We start from the raw sequence: 23,818 nt of genomic DNA, 5'->3' as shown, positions 1-23,818 counted from the left end.
ACACAGTGATCTGAACAAGAGAGACTAGATGTTTGAGACACAGTGATCTGAACAAGAGAGACTAGATGTTTGAGACACAGTGATCTGAACAAGAGAGACTAGATGTTTGAGACAGTGATCTGAACAAGAGAGACTAGATGTTTGAGACACAGTGATCTGAACAAGAGAGACTAGATGTTTGAGACACAGTGATCTGAACAAGAGAGACTAGATGTTTTGAGACACAGTGATCTGAACAAGAGAGACTAGATGTTTGAGACAGTGATCTGAACGAGAGACTAGATGTTTGAGACACAGTGATCTGAACAAGAGAGACTAGATGTTTGAGACACAGTGATCTGAACAAGAGAGACTAGATGTTTGTGACACAGTGATCTGAACAAGAGAGACTAGATGTTTGAGACACAGTGATCTGAACAAGAGAGACTAGATGTTTTGAGACACAGTGATCTGAACAAGAGAGACTAGATGTTTTGAGACACAGTGATCTGAACGAGAGAGACTAGATGTTTGAGACAGTGATCTGAACGAGAGAGACTAGATGTTTGAGACACAGTGATCTGAACAAGAGAGACTAGATGTTTGAGACAGTGATCTGAACAAGAGAGACTAGATGTTTTGAGACACAGTGATCTGAACAAGAGAGACTAGATGTTTGAGACAGTGATCTGAACAAGAGAGACTAGATGTTTGAGACAGTGATCTGAACAAGAGAGACTAGATGTTTGAGACAGTGATCTGATCGAGAGACTAGATGTTTGAGACAGTGATCTGATCGAGAGACTAGATGTTTTGAGACACAGTGATCTGAACAAGAGAGACTAGATGTTTGAGACACAGAGATCTGAACAAGAGAGACTAGATGTTTGAGACACAGTGATCTGAACAAGAGAGACTAGATGTTTGAGACACAGTGATCTGAACAAGAGAGACTAGATGTTTGAGACACAGTGATCTGAACAAGAGAGACTAGATGTTTTGAGACAGTGATCTGAACGAGAGAGACTAGATGTTTGAGATCTGCCAGTTCAGGATCACCATTGATACATACAGGGTCCACATGTCCATGTCTCAACCCTTTCTAAATGCCCAAACTACCCCTCTGTATCCCCAGTCCTTTAGATCTGAAATGATAGAATAGGTCTCAGTGAAACGAAGATACAGGAGTGGCTCAGAGTAGACGCCAAGACTGGTGCACTCCACTTGACGGCCAGGAGGGGGTAAAAATCCTGTCTTTACCCAACAGAGGGGACAGGGAACCTTAATTAAATAGCTCTGTCCTTCCTTACCCAACACAGAGGGGACAGGGAACCTTAATTAAATAGACCAGTCTTTACCCAACACAGAGGGGACAGGGAACCTTAATTAAATAGACCAGTCTTTACCCAACACAGAGGGGACAGGGAACCTTAAATAGCCCTGTCTTTACCCAACACAGAGGGGCCAGGGAACCTTAATTAAATAGACCAGTCTTTACCCAACACAGAGGGGACAGGGAACCTTAAATAGCCCTGTCTTTACCCAACACAGAGGGGACAGGGAACCTTAATTAAATAGACCTGTCTTTACCCAACACAGAGGGGACAGGGAACCTTAATTAAATAGACCTGTCTTTACCCAACACAGAGGGGACAGGGAACCTTAAATAGCCCTTGTGATGAGGCGTTTTCTACGGCTGCCAATGTGTTTTCTAAGGCTGGTGATGAGGTGTTTTGTATGGCTGGTGATGAGGCGTTTTGTATGGCTGGTGATGAGGTGTTTGTATGGCTGGTGATGAGGTGTTTATATGGCTGGTCATGAGGTGTTTATAAGGCTGGTGATGAGGTGTTTTGTATGGCTGGTGATGAGGTGTTTATATGGCTGGTGATGAGGTGTTTATATGGCTGGTGATGAGGTGTTTATATGGCTGTTGATGAGGTGTTTTGTATGGCTGGTGATGAGGTGTTTTGTATGGCTGGTGATGAGGCGTTTTGTATGGCTGGTGATGAGGTGTTTGTATGGCTGGTGATGAGGTGTTTATATGGCTGGTCATGAGGTGTTTATAAGGCTGGTGATGAGGTGTTTTGTATGGCTGGTGATGAGGTGTTTATATGGCTGGTGATGAGGTGTTTATATGGCTGGTGATGAGGTGTTTATATGGCTGTTGATGAGGTGTTTTGTATGGCTGGTGATGAGGTGTTTTGTATGGCTGGTGAAGAGGTGTTTTGTATGGCTGGTGAAGAGGTGTTTTGTATGGCTGGTGAAGAGGTGTTTTGTATGGCTGGTGAAGAGGTGTTTTGTATGGCTGGTGATGAGGTGTTTTGTATGGCTGGTGATGAGGTGTTTTGTATGGCTGGTGATGAGGTGTTTTGTATGGCTGGTGATGAGGTGTTTTGCTCAGAAAAGCAACATGGAAAGGAAACAGGAAACAGGACATCAGCTCCACAACAGGATGTTTGGCCCGTATGGCAACATTTATTAAAGAGTCAAAATGGTTGACAACACATGACCATGTTTTAGATTTGTATAAACGTAATTGAAAGTGTACTTGAACAGAGAGAAAACATCCTCGGATGAGTTGTCAGTCCTAGAAGACAGCGTCCCTTGGTGCTGGGTGAGTATGTATGCTGACAGTTGGAGCCATAGATGTGGAGGGAGTCAGCGGTTCTGTGTGTGTCTCAGGCCCTGCTGCCGTTGCTCATCTCAGGAACAGGGCTGGCTACTGCTCCCTCACACACCAGGGAGTCAGCGGTTCTGTGTGTGTCTCAGGCCCTGCTGTCGTTGTTCATCTCAGGAACAGGGCTGGCTACTACTCCCTCACACACCAGGGAGGGTCCGTCTGTTGACTGGGTGGAGGCCATCTCTTGGGACTGGGAGGTAGATGGTCCGTCTGCTGACTGGGTGGAGGCCATCTCCTGGGACTGGGAGGTAGATGGTCCGTCTGCTGACTGGGTGGCCATCTCCTGGGACTGGGAGGTAGATGGTCCGTCTGCTGACTGGGTGGCCATCTCCTGGGACTGGGAGGTAGATGGTCCGTCTGCTGACTGGGTGGAGGCCATCTCCTGGGACTGGGAGGTAGATGGTCCGTCTGCTGACTGGGTGGAGGCCATCTCCTGGGACTGGGAGGTAGATGGTCCGTCTGCTGACTGGGTGGCCATCTCCTGGGACTGGGAGGTAGATGGTCCGTCTGCTGACTGGGTGGCCATCTCCTGGGACTGGGAGGTAGATGGTCCGTCTGCTGACTGGGTGGCCATCTCCTGGGACTGGGAGGTAGATGGTCCGTCTGCTGACTGGGTGGCCATCTCCTGGGACTGGGAGGTAGATGGTCCGTCTGCTGACTGGGTGGAGGCCATCTCCTGGGACTGGGAGGTAGATGGTCCGTCTGCTGACTGGGTGGAGGCCATCTCCTGGGACTGGGAGGTAGATGGTCCGTCTGCTGACTGGGTGGCCATCTCCTGGGACTGGGAGGTAGATGGTCCGTCTGCTGACTGGGTGGAGGCCATCTCCTGGGACTGGGAGGTAGATGGTCCGTCTGCTGACTGGCTGGAGGCCATCTCCTGGGACTGGGAGGTAGATGGTCTGTCTGCTGACAACAATGCAGCACATGAAGTTAGTCAGTGTGATTGACAGGGTCAGCGCATCACTGATCTACAAATCATCTCGCATCCCAAATAGATGAGTGATTGTGCCTTGATCAGGCGGATCCTCACCAACAAGCTCAATGTCAGGTGTCTGACCTGTGTGTTGCTGCATGCGGGCCAGTCTCCTCTCTAAGTGTGATGTCGTGTCTGACCTGTGTGTTGCTGCATGCGGGCCAGTCTCCTCTCTGAGTGTGATGTCGTGTCTGACCTGTGTGTTGCTGCATGCGGGCCAGTCTCCTCTCTGAGTGTGATGTCGTGTCTGACCTGTGTGTTGCTGCATGCGGGCCAGTCTCCTCTCTGAGTGTGATGTCGTGTCTGACCTGTGTGTTGCTGCATGCGGGCCAGTCTCCTCTCTGAGTGTGATGTCGTGTCTGACCTGTGTGTTGCTGCATGCGGGCCAGTCTCCTCTCTGAGTGTGATGTCGTGTCTGACCTGTGTGTTGCTGCATGCGGGCCAGTCTCCTCTCTGAGTGTGATGTCGTGTCTGACCTGTGTGTTGCTGCATGCGGGCCAGTCTCCTCTCTGAGTGTGATGTCGTGTCTGACCTGTGTGTTGCTGCATGCGGGCCAGTCTCCTCTCTGAGTGTGATGTCGTGTCTGACCTGTGTGTTGCTGCATGCGGGCCAGTCTCCTCTCTGAGTGTGATGTCGTGTCTGACCTGTGTGTTGCTGCATGCGGGCCAGTCTCCTCTCTGAGTGTGATGTCGTGTCTGACCTGTGTGTTGCTGCATGCGGGCCAGTCTCCTCTCTGAGTGTGATGTCGTGTCTGACCTGTGTGTTGCTGCGTGTCTGACCTGTGTGTTGCTGCATGAGGGCCAGTCTCCTCTCTGAGTGTGATGTCGTGTCTGACCTGTGTGTTGCTGCATGCGGGCCAGTCTCCTCTCTGAGTGTGATGTCGTGTCTGACCTGTGTGTTGCTGCATGCGGGCCAGTCTCCTCTCTGAGTGTGATGTCGTGTCTGACCTGTGTGTTGCTGCATGCGGGCCAGTCTCCTCTCTGAGTGTGATGTCGTGTCTGACCTGTGTGTTGCTGCATGCGGGCCAGTCTCCTCTCTGAGTGTGATGTCGTGTCTGACCTGTGTGTTGCTGCATGCGGGCCAGTCTCCTCTCTGAGTGTGATGTCGTGTCTGACCTGTGTGTTGCTGCGTGTCTGACCTGTGTGTTGCTGCGTGTCTGACCTGTGTGTTGCTGCATGCGGGCCAGTCTCCTCTCTGAGTGTGATGTCGTGTCTGACCTGTGTGTTGCTGCATGCGGGCCAGTCTCCTCTCTGAGTGTGATGTCGTGTCTGACCTGTGTGTTGCTGCATGCAGGCCAGTCTCCTCTCTGAGTGTGATGTCGTGTCTGACCTGTGTGTTGCTGCATGCGGGCCAGTCTCCTCTCTGAGTGTGATGTCGTGTCTGACCTGTGTGTTGCTGCATGCGGGCCAGTCTCCTCTCTGAGTGTGATGTCGTGTCTGACCTGTGTGTTGCTGCATGCGGGCCAGTCTCCTCTCTGAGTGTGATGTCGTGTCTGACCTGTGTGTTGCTGCATGCGGGACAGTCTCCTCTCTAAGTGTGATGTCGTGTCTGACCTGTGTGTTGCTGCATGCGGGCCAGTCTCCTCTCTGAGTGTGATGTCATGTCTGACCTGTGTGTTGCTGCATGCGGGCCAGTCTCCTCTCTGAGTGTGATGTCGTGTCTGACCTGTGTGTTGCTGCATGCGGGCCAGTCTCCTCTCTGAGTGTGATGTCGTGTCTGACCTGTGTGTTGCTGCATGCGGGCCAGTCTCCTCTCTGAGTGTGATGTCGTGTCTGACCTGTGTGTTGCTGCATGCGGGCCAGTCTCCTCTCTGAGTGTGATGTCGTGTCTGACCTGTGTGTTGCTGCATGCGGGCCAGTCTCCTCTCTGAGTGTGATGTCGTGTCTGACCTGTGTGTTGCTGCATGCGGGCCAGTCTCCTCTCTGAGTGTGATGTCGTGTCTGACCTGTGTGTTGCTGCGTGTCTGACCTGTGTGTTGCTGCATGCGGGCCAGTCTCCTCTCTGAGTGTGATGTCGTGTCTGACCTGTGTGTTGCTGCATGCGGGCCAGTCTCCTCTCTGAGTGTGATGTCGTGTCTGACCTGTGTGTTGCTGCATGCGGGCCAGTCTCCTCTCTGAGTGTGATGTCGTGTCTGACCTGTGTGTTGCTGCATGCGGGCCAGTCTCCTCTCTGAGTGTGATGTCGTGTCTGACCTGTGTGTTGCTGCATGCGGGCCAGTCTCCTCTCTGAGTGTGATGTCGTGTCTGACCTGTGTGTTGCTGCGTGTCTGACCTGTGTGTTGCTGCATGCGGGCCAGTCTCCTCTCTGAGTGTGATGTCGTGTCTGACCTGTGTGTTGCTGCATGCGGGCCAGTCTCCTCTCTGAGTGTGATGTCGTGTCTGACCTGTGTGTTGCTGCATGCGGGCCAGTCTCCTCTCTGAGTGTGATGTCGTGTCTGACCTGTGTGTTGCTGCATGCGGGCCAGTCTCCTCTCTGAGTGTGATGTCGTGTCTGACCTGTGTGTTGCTGCATGCGGGCCAGTCTCCTCTCTGAGTGTGATGTCGTGTCTGACCTGTGTGTTGCTGCATGCGGGCCAGTCTCCTCTCTGAGTGTGATGTCGTGTCTGACCTGTGTGTTGCTGCATGCGGGCCAGTCTCCTCTCTGAGTGTGATGTCGTGTCTGACCTGTGTGTTGCTGCATGCGGGCCAGTCTCCTCTCTGAGTGTGATGTCGTGTCTGACCTGTGTGTTGCTGCATGCGGGCCAGTCTCCTCTCTGAGTGTGATGTCGTGTCTGACCTGTGTGTTGCTGCATGCGGGCCAGTCTCCTCTCTGAGTGTGATGTCGTGTCTGACCTGTGTGTTGCTGCATGCGGGCCAGTCTCCTCTCTGAGTGTGATGTCATGTCTGACCTGTGTGTTGCTGCATGCGGGCCAGTCTCCTCTCTGAGTGTGATGTCGTGTCTGACCTGTGTGTTGCTGCATGCGGGCCAGTCTCCTCTCTGAGTGTGATGTCGTGTCTGACCTGTGTGTTGCTGCATGCGGGCCAGTCTCCTCTCTGAGTGTGATGTCGTGTCTGACCTGTGTGTTGCTGCATGCGGGCCAGTCTCCTCTCTGAGTGTGATGTCGTGTCTGACCTGTGTGTTGCTGCATGCGGGCCAGTCTCCTCTCTGAGTGTGATGTCGTGTCTGACCTGTGTGTTGCTGCATGCGGGCCAGTCTCCTCTCTGAGTGTGATGTCGTGTCTGACCTGTGTGTTGCTGCATGCGGGACAGTCTCCTCTCTGAGTGTGATGTCGTGTCTGACCTGTGTGTTGCTGCATGCGGGACAGTCTCCTCTCTGAGTGTGATGTCGTGTCTGACCTGTGTGTTGCTGCATGCGGGCCAGTCTCCTCTCTGAGTGTGATGTCGTGTCTGACCTGTGTGTTGCTGCATGCGGGCCAGTCTCCTCTCTGAGTGTGATGTCGTGTCTGACCTGTGTGTTGCTGCATGCGGGCCAGTCTCCTCTCTGAGTGTGATGTCGTGTCTGACCTGTGTGTTGCTGCATGCGGGCCAGTCTCCTCTCTGAGTGTGATGTCGTGTCTGACCTGTGTGTTGCTGCGTGTCTGACCTGTGTGTTGCTGCGTGTCTGACCTGTGTGTTGCTGCGTGTCTGACCTGTGTGTTGCTGCGTGTCTGACCTGTGTGTTGCTGCGTGTCTGACCTGTGTGTTGCTGCATGCGGGCCAGTCTCCTCTCTGAGTGTGATGTCGTGTCTGACCTGTGTGTTGCTGCATGCGGGCCAGTCTCCTCTCCAAGGCAAGCCGTTTGTTGAGTTCTATACGTCTCTGCTGTTCCTCTGTCAGGGAGGGGGCTGGGGTGGAGTGGACCGGGCCAGCCTGAGAGGAAGGGAACAGGGAGGGGGCTGGGGTGGAGTGGACCGGGCCAGCCTGAGAGGAAGGGAACAGGGAGGGGGCTGGGGTGGAGTGGACCGGGCCAGCCTGAGAGGAAGGGAACAGGGCTGGGGCTGGGGTAGAGGGGACCCGTCCTGGGGGGTCTTCAGCGAAACCTCCGTCTCCAAACGGGTCTGGGTCGTCATGGTTGACGACACGCCCGTCTCTCGACGCCGCGGTGTCGTCCTCACCTGGATCAATGGATGTGTCAGATAAAATACTGAATGCCCAAATCTCATTTTATAAAATCAGTTCATGACCGCTATAAACTAATACAAATCTACTACTACATCAAATCTACCTCTAGACACTACTACTACTATTGATCTGGGACTGTGTTATATCTACCTCTAGATAATACTATTGATCTGGGACTGAGTCAAATCTACCTCTAGATAATACTATTGATCTGGGACAGTGTTATATCTACCTCTAGACACTACTACTACTATTGATCTGGGACTGTGTTATATCTACCTCTAGATAATACTATTGATCTGGGACTGTATCATATCTACCTCTAGACACTACTACTACTACTATTGATCTGGGACTGTGTCATATCTACCTCTAGACACTACTATTCATCTGGGACTGAGTCATATCTACCTCTAGACACTACTACTATTGATCTGGGACTGTGTCATATCTACCTCTAGACACTACTACTACTACTATTGACCTGGGACTGTGTCATATCTACCTCTAGACACTACTACTACTACTATTGATCTGGGACTGAGTCATATCTACCTCTAGACACTACTATTCATCTGGGACTGAGTCATATCTACCTCTAGACACTACTACTACTATTGATCTGGGACTGTGTCATATCTACCTCTAGACACTACTACTACTATTGATCTGGGACTGTGTCATATCTACCTCTAGACACTACTACTACTATTGATCTGGGACTGTGTCATATCTACCTCTAGACACTACTATTGATCTGGGACTGTGTCATATCTACCTCTAGACACTACTATTGATCTGGGACTGTGTTATATCTACCTCTAGACACTACTATTGATCTGGGACTGAGTCATATCTACCTCTAGATAATACTATTGATCTGGGACTGTGTTATATCTACCTCTAGACACTACTACTATTGATCTGGGACTGTGTTATATCTACCTCTAGACACTACTACTATTGATCTGGGACTGTGTTATATCTACCTCTAGATAATACTACTACTATTGATCTGGGGCTGTGTCATATCTACCTCTAGACACTACTATTGATCTGGGACTGTGTCATATCTACCTCTAGACACTACTATTGATCTGGGACTGTGTCATATCTACCTCTAGACACTACTATTGATCTGGGACTGTGTTATATCTACCTCTAGACACTACTATTGATCTGGGACTGTGTCATATCTACCTCTAGACACTACTATTGATCTGGGACTGTGTTATATCTACCTCTAGACACTACTATTGATCTGGGACTGTGTCATATCTACCTCTAGACACTACTATTGATCTGGGACTGTGTCATATCTACCTCTAGACACTACTATTGATCTGGGACTGTGTTATATCTACCTCTAGACACTACTATTCATCTGGGACTGAGTCATATCTACCTCTAGACACTACTATTGATCTGGGACTGTGTTATATCTACCTCTAGACACTACTATTGATCTGGGACTGTGTCATATCTACCTCTAGACACTACTATTGACCTGGGACTGTGTCATATCTACCTCTAGACACTACTATTGACCTGGGACTGTGTCATATCTACCTCTAGACACTACTACTACTACTATTGACCTGGGACTGTGTCATATCTACCTCTAGACACTACTATTGATCTGGGACTGTGTCATATCTACCTCTAGACACTACTATTGATCTGGGACTGTGTCATATCTACCTCTAGACACTACTACTACTATTGATCTGGGACTGTGTCATATCTACCCCTAGACACTACTATTGATCTGGGACTGTGTCATATCTACCTCTAGACACTACTATTGACCTGGGACTGTGTTATATCTACCTCTAGACACTACTACTACTACTATTGACCTGGGACTGTGTCATATCTACCTCTAGACACTACTATTGATCTGGGACTGTGTCATATCTACCTCTAGACACTACTATTGATCTGGGACTGTGTTATATCTACCTCTAGACACTACTATTGATCTGGGACTGTGTCATATCTACCTCTAGACACTACTATTGACCTGGGACTGTGTCATATCTACCTCTAGACACTACTACTACTATTGATCTGGGACTGTGTCATATCTACCTCTAGACACTACTACTACTATTGACCTGGGACTGTGTCATATCTACCTCTAGACACTACTATTGATCTGGGACTGTGTTATATCTACCTCTAGACACTACTATTGATCTGGGACTGTGTCATATCTACCTCTAGACACTACTATTGATCTGGGACTGTGTCATATCTACCTCTAGACACTACTATTGATCTGGGACTGTGTCATATCTACCTCTAGACACTACTATTGATCTGGGACTGTGTCATATCTACCTCTAGACACTACTACTACTACTATTGATCTGGGACTGTGTCATATCTACCTCTAGACACTACTATTGATCTGGGACTGTGTCATATCTACCTCTAGACACTACTATTGATCTGGGACTGTGTTATATCTACCTCTAGACACTACTATTGATCTGGGACTGTGTCATATCTACCTCTAGACACTACTATTGATCTGGGACTGTGTTATATCTACCTCTAGACACTACTATTGATCTGGGACTGTGTCATATCTACCTCTAGACACTACTATTGATCTGGGACTGTGTTATATCTACCTCTAGACACTACTACTACTACTATTGATCTGGGACTGTGTCATATCTACCTCTAGACACTACTATTGATCTGGGACTGTGTCATATCTACCTCTAGACACTACTATTGACCTGGGACTGTGTCATATCTACCTCTAGACACTACTATTGATCTGGGACTGTGTCATATCTACCTCTAGACACTACTATTGATCTGGGACTGTGTCATATCTACCTCTAGACACTACTATTGATCTGGGACTGTGTCATATCTACCTCTAGACACTACTATTGATCTGGGACTGTGTCATATCTACCTCTAGACACTACTATTGATCTGGGACTGTGTCATATCTACCTCTAGACACTACTATTGATCTGGGACTGTGTTATATCTACCTCTAGACACTACTATTGATCTGGGACTGTGTCATATCTACCTCTAGACACTACTATTGATCTGGGACTGTGTTATATCTACCTCTAGACACTACTATTGATCTGGGACTGTGTCATATCTACCTCTAGACACTACTATTGATCTGGGACTGTGTCATATCTACCTCTAGACACTACTATTGATCTGGGACTGTGTTATATCTACCTCTAGACACTACTATTGATCTGGGACTGTGTCATATCTACCTCTAGACACTACTATTGATCTGGGACTGTGTTATATCTACCTCTAGACACTACTATTGATCTGGGACTGTGTCATATCTACCTCTAGACACTACTATTGATCTGGGACTGTGTTATATCTACCTCTAGACACTACTATTGATCTGGGACTGTGTCATATCTACCTCTAGACACTACTATTGACCTGGGACTGTGTCATATCTACCTCTAGACACTACTATTGATCTGGGACTGTGTCATATCTACCTCTAGACACTACTATTGATCTGGGACTGTGTTATATCTACCTCTAGACACTACTATTGATCTGGGACTGTGTCATATCTACCTCTAGACACTACTATTAATCTGGGACTGTGTCATACCTACCTCTAGACACTACTATTTATCTGGGACTGTGTCATATCTACCTCTAGACACTACTACTACTACTATTGATCTGGGACTGTGTTATATCTACCTCTAGACACTACTACTACTACTATTGATCTGGGACTGTGTCATATCTACCTCTAGACACTACTATTGATCTGGGACTGTGTCATATCTACCTCTAGACACTACTATTGATCTGGGACTGTGTCATATCTACCTCTAGACACTACTATTAATCTGGGACTGTGTCATACCTACCTCTAGACACTACTATTTATCTGGGACTGTGTCATATCTACCTCTAGACACTACTACTACTACTATTGATCTGGGACTGTGTTATATCTACCTCTAGACACTACTACTACTACTATTGATCTGGGACTGTGTCATATCTACCTCTAGACACTACTATTGATCTGGGACTGTGTCATATCTACCTCTAGACACTACTATTGATCTGGGACTGTGTTATATCTACCTCTAGACACTACTATTAATCTGGGACTGTATGTGTGAAGCGTCTCAGAGTAGGAGTTCTGATCTCGGATCAGGTCCTCCCTGTACGTATAATCTTATTCACTGTTGTGTACAAGGCAAAACTGATCCTAAAATCAGCACTCCCACTCTGAGTCACTTGACACGTAGTGAATCCTTTCTAACACTAAATGTAGTTGGTGACGTTGTCCTCTCACCGTCGTCTCCTATGAAGTCTTCATGTGTTAGCGGCATGTCCAACCGTATTCTCTTGAGACACGTCTGAGAAAACAAAACATTCAGACCTTACGACTTCCACGGACACCACCACACCTCGAGATGTTGGTTAGAACAACAAGGGCCTGTCAGTCTGACCTGGGTGTTGATTAGAACAACAAGGGCCTGTCAGTCTGACCTGGGTGTTGATTAGAACAACAAGGGCGTGTCAGTCTGACCTGGGTGTTGGTTATAACAACAAGGGCCTGTCAGTCTGACCTGCATGTTGGTTATAACAACAAGGGCGTGTCAGTCTGACCTGCATGTTGGTTATAACAACAAGGGCGTGTCAGTCTGACCTGGACTTCTTTCTTGCTGCCCAGCGTCTCCAGTTTGTCTATGAAGTCTTCAAACGGTAGTTTGGGGTACAGCCTGTGAGCCCAGTTCTCCATCCTCTGCATCAGCACCCGCAAGTCCTCAGCCTGGTGGGAAACACACATTCATCACACCCTTTGGCTGCTGTGGGAGTGGAAAACACACATACATCACACCCTTTGGCTGCTGTGGGAGTGGGAAACACACATACATCAACACCCTTTGGCTGCTGTGGGAGTGGAAAACACACATACATCACACCCTTTGGCTGCTGTGGGAGTGGGAAACACACATACATCACACCCTTTGGCTGCTGTGGGAGTGGGAAACACACATACATCAACACCCTTTGGCTGCTGTGGGAGTGGGAAACACACATACATCAACACCCTTTGGCTGCTGTGGGAGTGGGAAACACACATACATCAACACCCTTTGGCTGCTGTGGGAGTGGGAAACACACATACATCAACACCCTTTGGCTGCTGTGGGAGTGGGAAACACACATACATCACACCCTTTGGCTGCTGTGGGAGTGGGAAACACACATACATCAACACCCTTTGGCTGCTGTGGGAGTGGAAAACACACATTCATCACACCCTTTGGCTGCTGTGGGAGTGGGAAACACACATTCATCACACCCTTTGGCTGCTGTGGGAGTGGGAAACACACATACATCAACACCCTTTGGCTGCTGTGGGAGTGGGAAACACACATACATCACACCCTTTGGCTGCTGTGGGAGTGGGAAACACACATACATCAACACCCTTTGGCTGCTGTGGGAGTGGAAAACACACATACATCAACACCCTTTGGCTGCTGTGGGAGTGGGAAACACACATACATCAACACCCTTTGGCTGCTGTGGGAGTGGGAAACACACATACATCAACACCCTTTGGCTGCTGTGGGAGTGGGAAACACACATACATCAACACCCTTTGGCTGCTGTGGGAGTGGGAAACACACATACATCAACACCCTTTGGCTGCTGTGGGAGTGGGAAACACACATACATCAACACCCTTTGGCTGCTGTGGGAGTGGGAAACACACATACATCACACCCTTTGGCTGCTGTGGGAGTGGGAAACACACATACATCACACCCTTTGGCTGCTGTGGGAATCAACTGGATAACCTTTCGGCAAACATTGATGCCTTTCACTTTGAGTTAAAAAACAACAGACAAAACAGACCCATCTGCCCAACAGAGACACAATACTTGAATCTGCCGTTAGCCTTTACCTCGTGTCCTTTGCCTTTGAAATGAACGTTGTCAAACAGGCTGCGAAGAGCCGGAAGTCCTCTTTCTGATGTCAGCCTGGAGTAAAACATGTCAACAAAAACACCGGCTATTGAACTTCCAAACATCAAACAGCTCTGCAATGTTGCTGCAAAGACAAAAGAGAATCAACAATGACTTGATCATCAAAACCTTTGTGTGTTTTTTTTTATAAAGTCCTTCGGTTGTAACAGAACAGGGACAATATGCCAAAACCAGACATCGATTTTCATGGTCGGGCATAAATGAGCGTTTGGATTAGGAAAGTTCTCTCTCTCTCTCATGACCTGTACAAGCTATAATGTTGAATAAAATTATATTTGAACTTGATTTACCGGTATTCTGTGTGGTTGGTCCTTTTGCAGGTAGGAACTTGAGACAATGACTATGTTTACATCGTTTTTTAATTTTTGTATTTGATATTATTTATTGATATTAAACTGATTGTGTCAGAAGGTCGAGTATGGCATCAGTCATGTAAACACCTTACTCTGCTTATCTTAAATCGCTGTGAGGTCATAATTGAAGTAAACATACGCCAATGAAAACACCTGCTTTTCTGAGCAGTCTTTCAAATGATTAGGACGTGTAAACACCTTAAACCGGCGTCCCAGTGGTGTGTTTGATCTGCGCCTGTGCTGACACCAGCCGAGAGCCTCCCTCTTTAGTGAAGTGGTGTGTTTGATCTGCACCTGTGCTGACACCAGCCGAGAGCCTCCCTCTTTAGTGAAGTGGTGTGTTTGATCTGCACCTTTGCTGACACCAGCCGAGAGCCTCCCTCTTTAGTGAAGTGGTATGTTTGATCTGCGCCTGTGCTGACACCAGCCGAGAGTCTCCCTTTTGTTCCAGTGGTGTGTTTGATGTGCACCTGTGCTGACACCAGCCGAGAGCCTCCCTCTTTAGTGAAGTGAGTTAGGAACAACTGAATATACGTACGGGTTTTTAGAAGTAGTTCTCACGTACAAACTTTATAAGGTCCCAACTCAGAATCAAATATGCTTCTCAAAAAAATAACATGTTCGCTGTGGTAGAATGTTAATTTAGACTGGTGATGTTCTGCATTTATCACAGAGACGTCAGGGAGCCTTTTTCAGACGTCTCCGTGGAAACAGGGTTATTAGGGGGAATCCTTCTTCTTACAAAGCCTGTAAACATTTTTTAATTGAACCCTTATAATTTGACTTTCCATAATAAATCACATTATTAGTGTGTATGTAACCGTACTCAGTATATCCACAGGAAAGTAGAATTACACAACTGTTCAAATCACTGGTTGTGCGTTCATATGTCACCTGACGCATGCAGGAGACACATGCACCCTAGCCCAGCCTGTTGACATGGTTCTGCTACATGCACACTGGCCCAGCCTGTTGACATGGTTCTGCTACATGCACACTAGCCCAGCCTGTTCACATGGTTCTGCTATATGCACACTGGCCCAGCCTGTTCACATGGTTCTGCTACATGCACACTGGCCCAGCCTGTTGACATGGTTCTGCTACATGCACACTAGCCCAGCCTGTTCACATGGTTCTGCTACATGCACACTGGCCCAGCCTGTTCACATGGTTCTGCTACATGCACACTGGCCCAGCCTGTTCACATGGTTCTGCTATATGCACACTGGCCCAGCCTGTTCACATGGTTCTTCTACATGCACACTGGCCCAGCCTGTTGACATGGTTCTGCTACATGCACACTAGCCCAGCCTGTTCACATGGTTCTGCTACATGCACACTGGCCCAGCCTGTTCACATGGTTCTGCTACATGCACACTGGCCCAGCCTGTTCACATGGTTCTGCTACATGCACACTAGCCCAGCCTGTCGACATGGTTCTGCTACATGCACACTGGCCCAGCCTGTTTACATGGTTCTGCTACATGCACACTGGCCCTGCCTGTTCACATGGTTCTGCTACATGCACACTGGCCCAGCCTGTTCACATGGTTCTGCTACATGCACACTAGCCCAGCCTGTTGACATGGTTCTGCTACATGCACACTAGCCCAGCCTGTTCACATGGTTCTGCTACATGCACACTGGCCCAGCCTGTTCACATGGTTCTGCTACATGCACACTGGCCCAGCCTGTTCACATGGTTCTGCTACATGCACACTGGCCCTGCCTGTTCACATGGTTCTGCTACATGCACACTGGCCCAGCCTGTTCACATGGTTCTGCTACATGCACACTAGCCCAGCCTGTTCACATGGTTCTGCTACATGCACACTGGCCCAGCCTGTTCACATGGTTCTGCTACATGCACACTGGCCCAGCCTGTTCACATGGTTCTGCTACATGCACACTGGCCCAGCCTGTTCACATGGTTCTGCTACATGCACACTGGCCCAGCCTGTTGACATGGTTCTGCTACATGCACACTAGCCCAGCCTGTTGACATGGTTCTGCTACATGCACACTGGCCCAGCCTGTTGACATGGTTCTGCTACATGCACACTAGCCCAGCCTGTTGACATGGTTCTGCTACATGCACACTGGCCCAGCCTGTTCACATGGTTCTGCTACATGCACACTGGCCCAGCCTGTTCACATGGTTCTGCTACATGCACACTGGCCCAGCCTGTTCACATGGTTCTGCTACATGCACACTAGCCCAGCCTGTTCACATGGTTCTGCTACATGCACACTGGCCCAGCCTGTTCACATGGTTCTGCTACATGCACACTAGCCCAGCCTGTTCACATGGTTCTGCTACATGCACACTGGCCCAGCCTGTTCACATGGTTCTGCTACATGCACACTGGCCCAGCCTGTTCACATGGTTCTGCTACATGCACACTGGCCCAGCCTGTTCACATGGTTCTGCTACATGCACACTGGCCCAGCCTGTTCACATGGTTCTGCTACATGCACCCTAGCCCAGCCTGTTCACATGGTTCTGCTATATGCACACTAGCCCAGCCTGTTCACATGGTTCTGCTACATGCACCCTAGCCCAGCCTGTTCACATGGTTCTGCTATATGCACCCTAGCCCAGCTTGTTCACATGGTTCTGCTATATGCACACTAGCCCAGCCTGTTCACATGGTTCTGCTACATGCACACTGGCCCAGCCTGTTCACATGGTTCTGCTACATGCACCCTAGCCCAGCCTGTTCACATGGTTCTGCTATATGCACACTAGCCCAGCCTGTTCACATGGGTCTGCTACATGCACACTGGCCCAGCCTGTTCACATGGTTCTGCTACATGCACACTGGCCCAGCCTGTTCACATGGTTCTGCTACATGCACACTGGCCCAGCCTGTTCACATGGTTCTGCTACATGCACACTGGCCCAGCCTGTTCACATGGTTCTGCTACATGCACACTGGCCCAGCCTGTTGACATGGTTCTGCTACATGCACACTAGCCCAGCCTGTTCACATGGTTCTGCTACATGCACACTGGCCCAGCCTGTTCACATGGTTCTGCTACATGCACACTGGCCCAGCCTGTTCACATGGTTCTGCTACATGCACCCTAGCCCAGCCTGTTCACATGGTTCTGCTATATGCACACTAGCCCAGCCTGTTCACATGGTTCTGCTACATGCACACTGGCCCAGCCTGTTCACATGGTTCTGCTACATGCACACTGGCCCAGCCTGTTCACATGGTTCTGCTACATGCACACTGGCCCAGCCTGTTCACATGGTTCTGCTACATGCACACTGGCCCAGCCTGTTGACATGGTTCTGCTACATGCACCCTAGCCCAGCCTGTTCACATGGTTCTGCTACATGCACACTAGCCCAGCCTGTTCACATGGTTCTGCTACATGCACCCTAGCCCAGCCTGTTCACATGGTTCTGCTACATGCACACTGGCCCAGCCTGTTCACATGGTTCTGCTACATGCACACTGGCCCAGCCTGTTCACATGGTTCTGCTACATGCACACTAGCCCAGCCTGTTCACATGGTTCTGCTACATGCACACTGGCCCAGCCTGTTCACATGGTTCTGCTACATGCACACTGGCCCAGCCTGTTGACATGGTTCTGCTACATGCACACTGGCCCAGCCTGTTCACATGGTTCTGCTACATGCACACTGGCCCAGCCTGTTCACATGGTTCTGCTACATGCACACTGGCCCAGCCTGTTCACATGGTTCTGCTACATGCACACTGGCCCAGCCTGTTCACATGGTTCTGCTACATGCACACTGGCCCAGCCTGTTCACATGGTTCTGCTACATGCACACTAGCCCAGCCTGTTGACATGGTTCTGCTACATGCACACTGGCCCTGCCTGTTCACATGGTTCTGCTACATGCACACTGGCCCAGCCTGTTCACATGGTTCTGCTACATGCACACTGGCCCAGCCTGTTCACATGGTTCTGCTATATGCACACTAGCCCAGCCTGTTCACATGGTTCTGCTACATGCACACTGGCCCAGCCTGTTCACATGGTTCTGCTACATGCACACTGGCCCAGCCTGTTCACATGGTTCTGCTACATGCACACTAGCCCAGCCTGTTCACATGGTTCTGCTACATGCACACTAGCCCAGCCTGTTCACATGGTTCTGCTACATGCACACTGGCCCAGCCTGTTGACATGGTTCTGCTGCATGCACACTGGCCCAGCCTGTTGACATGGTTCTGCTACATGCACACTGGCCCAGCCTGTTCACATGGTTCTGCTACATGCACACTGGCCCAGCCTGTTCACATGGTTCTGCTACATGCACACTGGCCCAGCCTGTTCACATGGTTCTGCTACATGCACACTGGCCCAGCCTGTTCACATGGTTCTGCTACATGCACACTGGCCCAGCCTGTTCAAATGGTTCTGCTACATGCACACTAGCCCAGCCTGTTCACATGGTTCTGCTACATGCACACTGGCCCAGCCTGTTCACATGGTTCTGCTACATGCACACTAGCCCAGCCTGTTCACATGGTTCTGCTACATGCACACTGGCCCAGCCTGTTCACATGGTTCTGCTACATGCACACTGGCCCAGCCTGTTCAAATGGTTCTGCTACATGCACACTGGCCCAGCCTGTTGACATGGTTCTGCTACATGCACACTGGCCCAGCCTGTTCACATGGTTCTGCTACATGCACACTAGCCCAGCCTGTTCACATGGTTCTGCTACATGCACACTGGCCCAGCCTGTTCACATGGTTCTCACATTTCTACCATCAAAAGGACCAGCCACACAGACAACCGGTAAAGTATGTGACAATATTATTTTATTCAACATTCTGGCCTGTAGAGGTTCCTGATCCAAACGCTCATTTATGCCCGTCTCCAGGCTAATACACACGTACCTCTGAGAGTCCAGTTTCGGCTGTGGTCTCTTGACGCCTCTCCTCTTGGCAACAGGGACTTCGGCCAGCTTGGAGATCTCTCCTCCCTCCTCCCCTGAACAACATCAACAGCCATCAATGGAAAGTATATCTACTCATTATATTGTCTGTGATGTCAGTAAGCAGGAAGTCTCCCAGCTGTGTATATAATAACAATAATAATAATAAGGATGTCATATCAGTCTACCTGTAGACACACAGGTTTGTGTTGGGTATTGTGTGTCTAGTCTGGTCCCAGATCATCATAAGCACGACAGCAACCATGGCAGTCGGAAAAATAGCACAACCAGATCTGGAACCAGGCTAGGTACTGGTGAGCTACAGTTGTCATTGTCCTCACCTGTAAAAGGATCTCCTCCCTCTCCTGGTGAGAAGGGAGGGGGGAGAGGAGGAAAGGTCTCGTCATCTGTGTTGTCATAGTCAGGAATGTCAAACAAGCCATTCTCCATTGGATCGACCATGGTTCCTTTATCACTGGGCTCCTGCAAGGAAGAAGAGAGGGGATTACATTTGACGTTTTATTGTCGTGTTCACGAGTACAGTGAAATGCCTTTCTTGACAACTCTTTCCCCAACAATGCAGTAATCAGTATATAGCACTATAAAATATATTAAAACACAAGCAAAGAAGGTAAGCTATATGTACAGCTACCATAACTTCACCTAGCTATAAATACAGCTACCATAACTTCACTTAGCTATATATACAGCTACTATAACTTCACCTAGCTATATATACAGCTACCATAACTTCACCTAGCTATATATACAGCTACTATAACTTCACCTAGCTATATATACAGCTACTATAACTTCACCTAGCTATAAATACAGCTACCATAACTTCACCTAGCTATATATACAGCTACTATAACTTCACCTAGCTATATATACAGCTACCATAACTTCACCTAGCTATAAATACAGCTACCATAACTTCACCTAGCTATATATACAGCTACTATAACTTCACCTAGCTATATATACAGCTACCATAACTTCACCTAGCTATATATACAGCTACTATAACTTCACCTAGCTATATATACAGCTACTATAACTTCACCTAGCTATAAATACAGCTACCATAACTTCACCTAGCTATATATACAGCTACTATAACTTCACCTAGCTATAAATACAGCTACCATAACTTCACCTAGCTATATATACAGCTACCATAACTTCACCTAGCTATAAATACAGCTACCATAACTTCACCTAGCTATAAATACAGCTACCATAACTTCACCTAGCTATATATACAGCTACCATAACTTCACCTAGCTATATATACAGCTACCATAACTTCACCTAGCTATAAATACAGCTACCATAACTTCACCTAGCTATAAATACAGCTACCATAACTTCACCTAGCTATATATACAGCTACCATAACTTCACCTAGCTATAAATACAGCTACCATAACTTCACCTAGCTCTCCTGTCTCCCCCTACTGTCGTCGGCCATTCTGCCTCCCCTCTACAGTCGTCGGCCCTCCTGCCTCCCCCCTACAGTCGTCGGCCCTCCTGCCTCCCCCCTACAGTCGTCGGCCCTCCTGCCTCCCCCCTACAGTCGTCGGCCCTCCTGCCTCCCCCCTACAGTCGTCGGCCCTCCTGCCTCCCCCCTACAGTCGTCGGCCCTCCTGCCTCCCCCCTACAGTCGTCGGCCCTCCTGCCTCCCCCCTACAGTCGTCGGCCCTCCTGCCTCCCCCCTACAGTCGTCGGCCCTCCTGCCTCCCCCCTACAGTCGTCGGCCCTCCTGCCTCCCCCCTACAGTCGTCGGCCCTCCTGCCTCCCCCCTACAGTCGTCGGCCCTCCTGCCTCCCCCCTACAGTCGTCGGCCCTCCTGCCTCCCCCCTACAGTCGTCGGCCCTCCTGCCTCCCCCCTACAGTCGTCGGCCCTCCTGCCTCCCCCCTACAGTCGTCGGCCCTCCTGCCTCCCCCCTACAGTCGTCGGCCCTCCTGCCTCCCCCCTACTGTCGTCGGCCCTCCTGCCTCCCCCCTACAGTCGTCGGCCCTCCTGCCTCCCCCCTACAGTCGTCGGCCCTCCTGCCTCCCCCCTACAGTCGTCTGTCGGCCATTCTGCCTCCCCCTACAGTCGTCTGTCGGCCATTCTGCCTCCCCCTACAGTCGTCTGCCGGCCATTCTGCCTCCCCCTACAGTCGTCTGCCGGCCATTCTGCCTCCCCCCTACAGTCGTCTGTCGGCCATTCTGCCTCCCCCTACAGTCGTCTGTCAGCCATTCTGCCTCCCCCTACTTTCGTCGGCCATTCTGCCTCCCCTCTACAAACCTAACGTTGTTTAATGTTTGGAAAATTGAATAAACGTCACTTGCGATATGGCTATGTGTTATACAGGGCCAAGACCCCGCATCCCGTCTGCTGTGTATCGGGGGAAACCGTGCCCGATAAACTGGGGCGAAGGACTCTGTCTACAGGCGTGTACTATCTATAGTTAGCTACCGTTGTCCCCGTCGCTTCCTTCTTATGTGGGATTTATCGGATTTATCGGCATCCCAGCGTTATGGTGTATTACCGCCACCTACTGTACTGGAGAGCCTCTGCCTACCAGAGTCATAGCTTTAAAATGGACAAATAGAAGAACAAACAGGGGTTCCTGCAGCAGTTTTGAACAGCTCTACAGCTATGGGTGCCTCTATCCGATGAACCGACACCTCCACACAGGTGTTGGAGCATGGTATATTTATTTTTATTTTACCAGGCAAGTCAGTTAAGAACAAATTCTTATTTTCAATGACGGCCTGGGAACAGTGGGGTTAACTGCCTGTTCAGGGGCAGAACGACAGATTTGTACCTTGTCAGCTCGGGGGTTTGAACTCGCAACCTTCCGGTTACTAGTCCAACGCTCTAACCACTAGGCTACCCTGCCAACCTGGCTAATTAGCACAGGTTGTTGCCTCGTCTTCCGTAAACAAGCGCTGTAACATGGAGAAATGGCCGTGTGGGGAACACTAACAGGGCACGTATCAACTACATTCTGACACATATGTCTCGCTGATATGTAAGATAAGGTCCTTTATATTCTTCCAAAACAGCGACGCGTGTTAAATGTTCAGACTGAGCGTTGGGATCTTAAAACTCCCCCCTTGTAGAAAACGCCTTCATCCAATGACTTATGTGTAATGTATTGGAACAGAGTCATGATCCAAGGACTAAGAGACATGTTGTAACACTGGCTTCTGCACCGGACTTACAGCCAGTGTCATTCTTGAGTTTTACTAGCTAATGTTAGCTAATAACTTGCCGACTGGTTGGCTCACATTATATTAACTTAGCCAAGGTAGCTAACTAGGTGCAATATTAGCTACACACATCAAAGTGTGAGGAATCAACGTTTACAACAGATATAAACAGACAGTCGTAACCCGAATAAAAACCCAGGCTTCTAGATAGATTGGCTAGCAGCTAACTTAATTTATCCAGCTTTCATGAGTAACCTACTGTAGATAAAGTAGGTAAAGACAAGAAAACATAATTAGAAATCATTAAAATAGGAGCATCATGCGTTACCGCGCTATGCTAACCTGCTAGCTAGTTGTTCTTGTTTGTTGCGGGGAAACTGATAAGATTCAACAAATTAAGCGACATCCCATCAATGTGATGCGGGAAATATATCATAAGACAGTGTCGTCGTTAGTACGTGAAGAATAACTATAGCCGGGGCACTTTACCTGGCAAATAAACAGTTGCTATTCCAGCGGCTCCTGTGTTATTTTTGTTCGTCCACTCTTGTCTTCTGCCGGGTTTTTTACAATGAACCAATCAACTGTTTGCTTCCTTGTACCAAGGGCCAATCATGTGTCGTCAAAACTATCCGTTCGTGTTGGGAATAGAAACGTTTTTTTGAGGTTACACTGCCCTCTTCTGTATATGTCTGGAATGTTATGTAAGTGACTGTGTAATGGCAATGTTGTTTTGTTGATTTCCACCTTATTAGACATAGCTACCAAAGTAACTGCTTTTAACAAACTGTTGGCCTATTCTAACTGTTTTGTTTCAATCAAAGCATACATTTTACCTAGTGGCGTGCCACATGAGAGAAATGCGACCATTCGCACAATCAACCTGAAATTACGTGGTGTTTTTTGTTGTTGTCTTGGAGTAGAGTAATACTATGCTATTATATTAAATTCTGTTAATTAGAATACTAATTACGGAGAAGCTGCATTTTCCAGAATTCTCTGGAACCCTCGTCCCTATAGCAACATATCTGAGCATCTGCCGTGCAGAATTATCAACATTACACACATTCTCTGATCTACAGAGAATTACAGGCTACTCTGGTGAATGAGGTTGTTTAATAAAGTCAGATCAAATAATACATGGTCAAAGGTTACCCTCCTCGCTCCTTCGTATTCAAAAGTAACAGTCGGTATCTTGTGTGGCCACCAGCTGCATTAAGTACTGCAGTGCATCTCCTCCTCGTGGACTGCACCAGATTTGCCAGTTTTTTAATGTGAGATGTTACCCCACCAAGGCACCTGCGAGTTCCCAGACATTTCTGGGGGGGAATGGCCCTAGCCCTCACCCTCTGATCCAACAGGTCCCAGGCATGCTCAATGGGATTGAGATCTGGGATTTTCGCTGGCCATGGCAGAACACTGACATTCACGCACAGAACGAGCAGTATGGCTGGTGGCATTGTCTTGTTGGAGGGTCATGTCAGGATAAGCCTGCAGGAAGGGTACCACATGAGGGAGGATGATGTCTTCCCTGTAACGCACAGCATTGAGATTGCCT

General features: G+C 48.8%; 2 protein-coding genes across 2 annotated transcripts; both read right to left on the bottom strand.

Annotated features, from left to right (window-relative positions):
* Positions 1–2,744: 2,744 nt before the first annotated feature.
* LOC118965057 (putative protein TPRXL) lies at positions 2,745–3,533 on the bottom strand. Its single transcript, XM_036981803.1, has one exon. The coding sequence runs from the start codon at positions 3,531–3,533 to the stop codon at positions 2,745–2,747; it is 789 nt and encodes a 262-aa protein (XP_036837698.1).
* Positions 3,534–4,407: 874 nt separating this feature from the next.
* Positions 4,408–22,875, bottom strand: LOC110526817 (timeless interacting protein; the record flags this gene model as incomplete). Its single annotated transcript, XM_036981544.1, has 8 exons — positions 22,750–22,875; positions 19,395–19,536; positions 19,016–19,109; positions 13,692–13,767; positions 12,423–12,545; positions 12,066–12,129; positions 7,307–7,725; positions 4,408–4,467 (listed from the first exon to the last, which is right to left on the bottom strand). Coding segments are annotated over exons 2-8 (957 nt in total), but the record flags the coding sequence as incomplete, so codon positions are not given.
* Positions 22,876–23,818: the final 943 nt, after the last annotated feature.

The sequence above is a fragment of the Oncorhynchus mykiss genome, chromosome 6 (assembly GCF_013265735.2).
Source record: "Oncorhynchus mykiss isolate Arlee chromosome 6, USDA_OmykA_1.1, whole genome shotgun sequence".
NCBI classification, from domain to species: domain Eukaryota; kingdom Metazoa; phylum Chordata; class Actinopteri; order Salmoniformes; family Salmonidae; genus Oncorhynchus; species Oncorhynchus mykiss.
The sequence above is the reverse complement of the archived record's forward strand: the minus strand, read 5'-3'. Positions and strand labels throughout refer to the sequence as shown.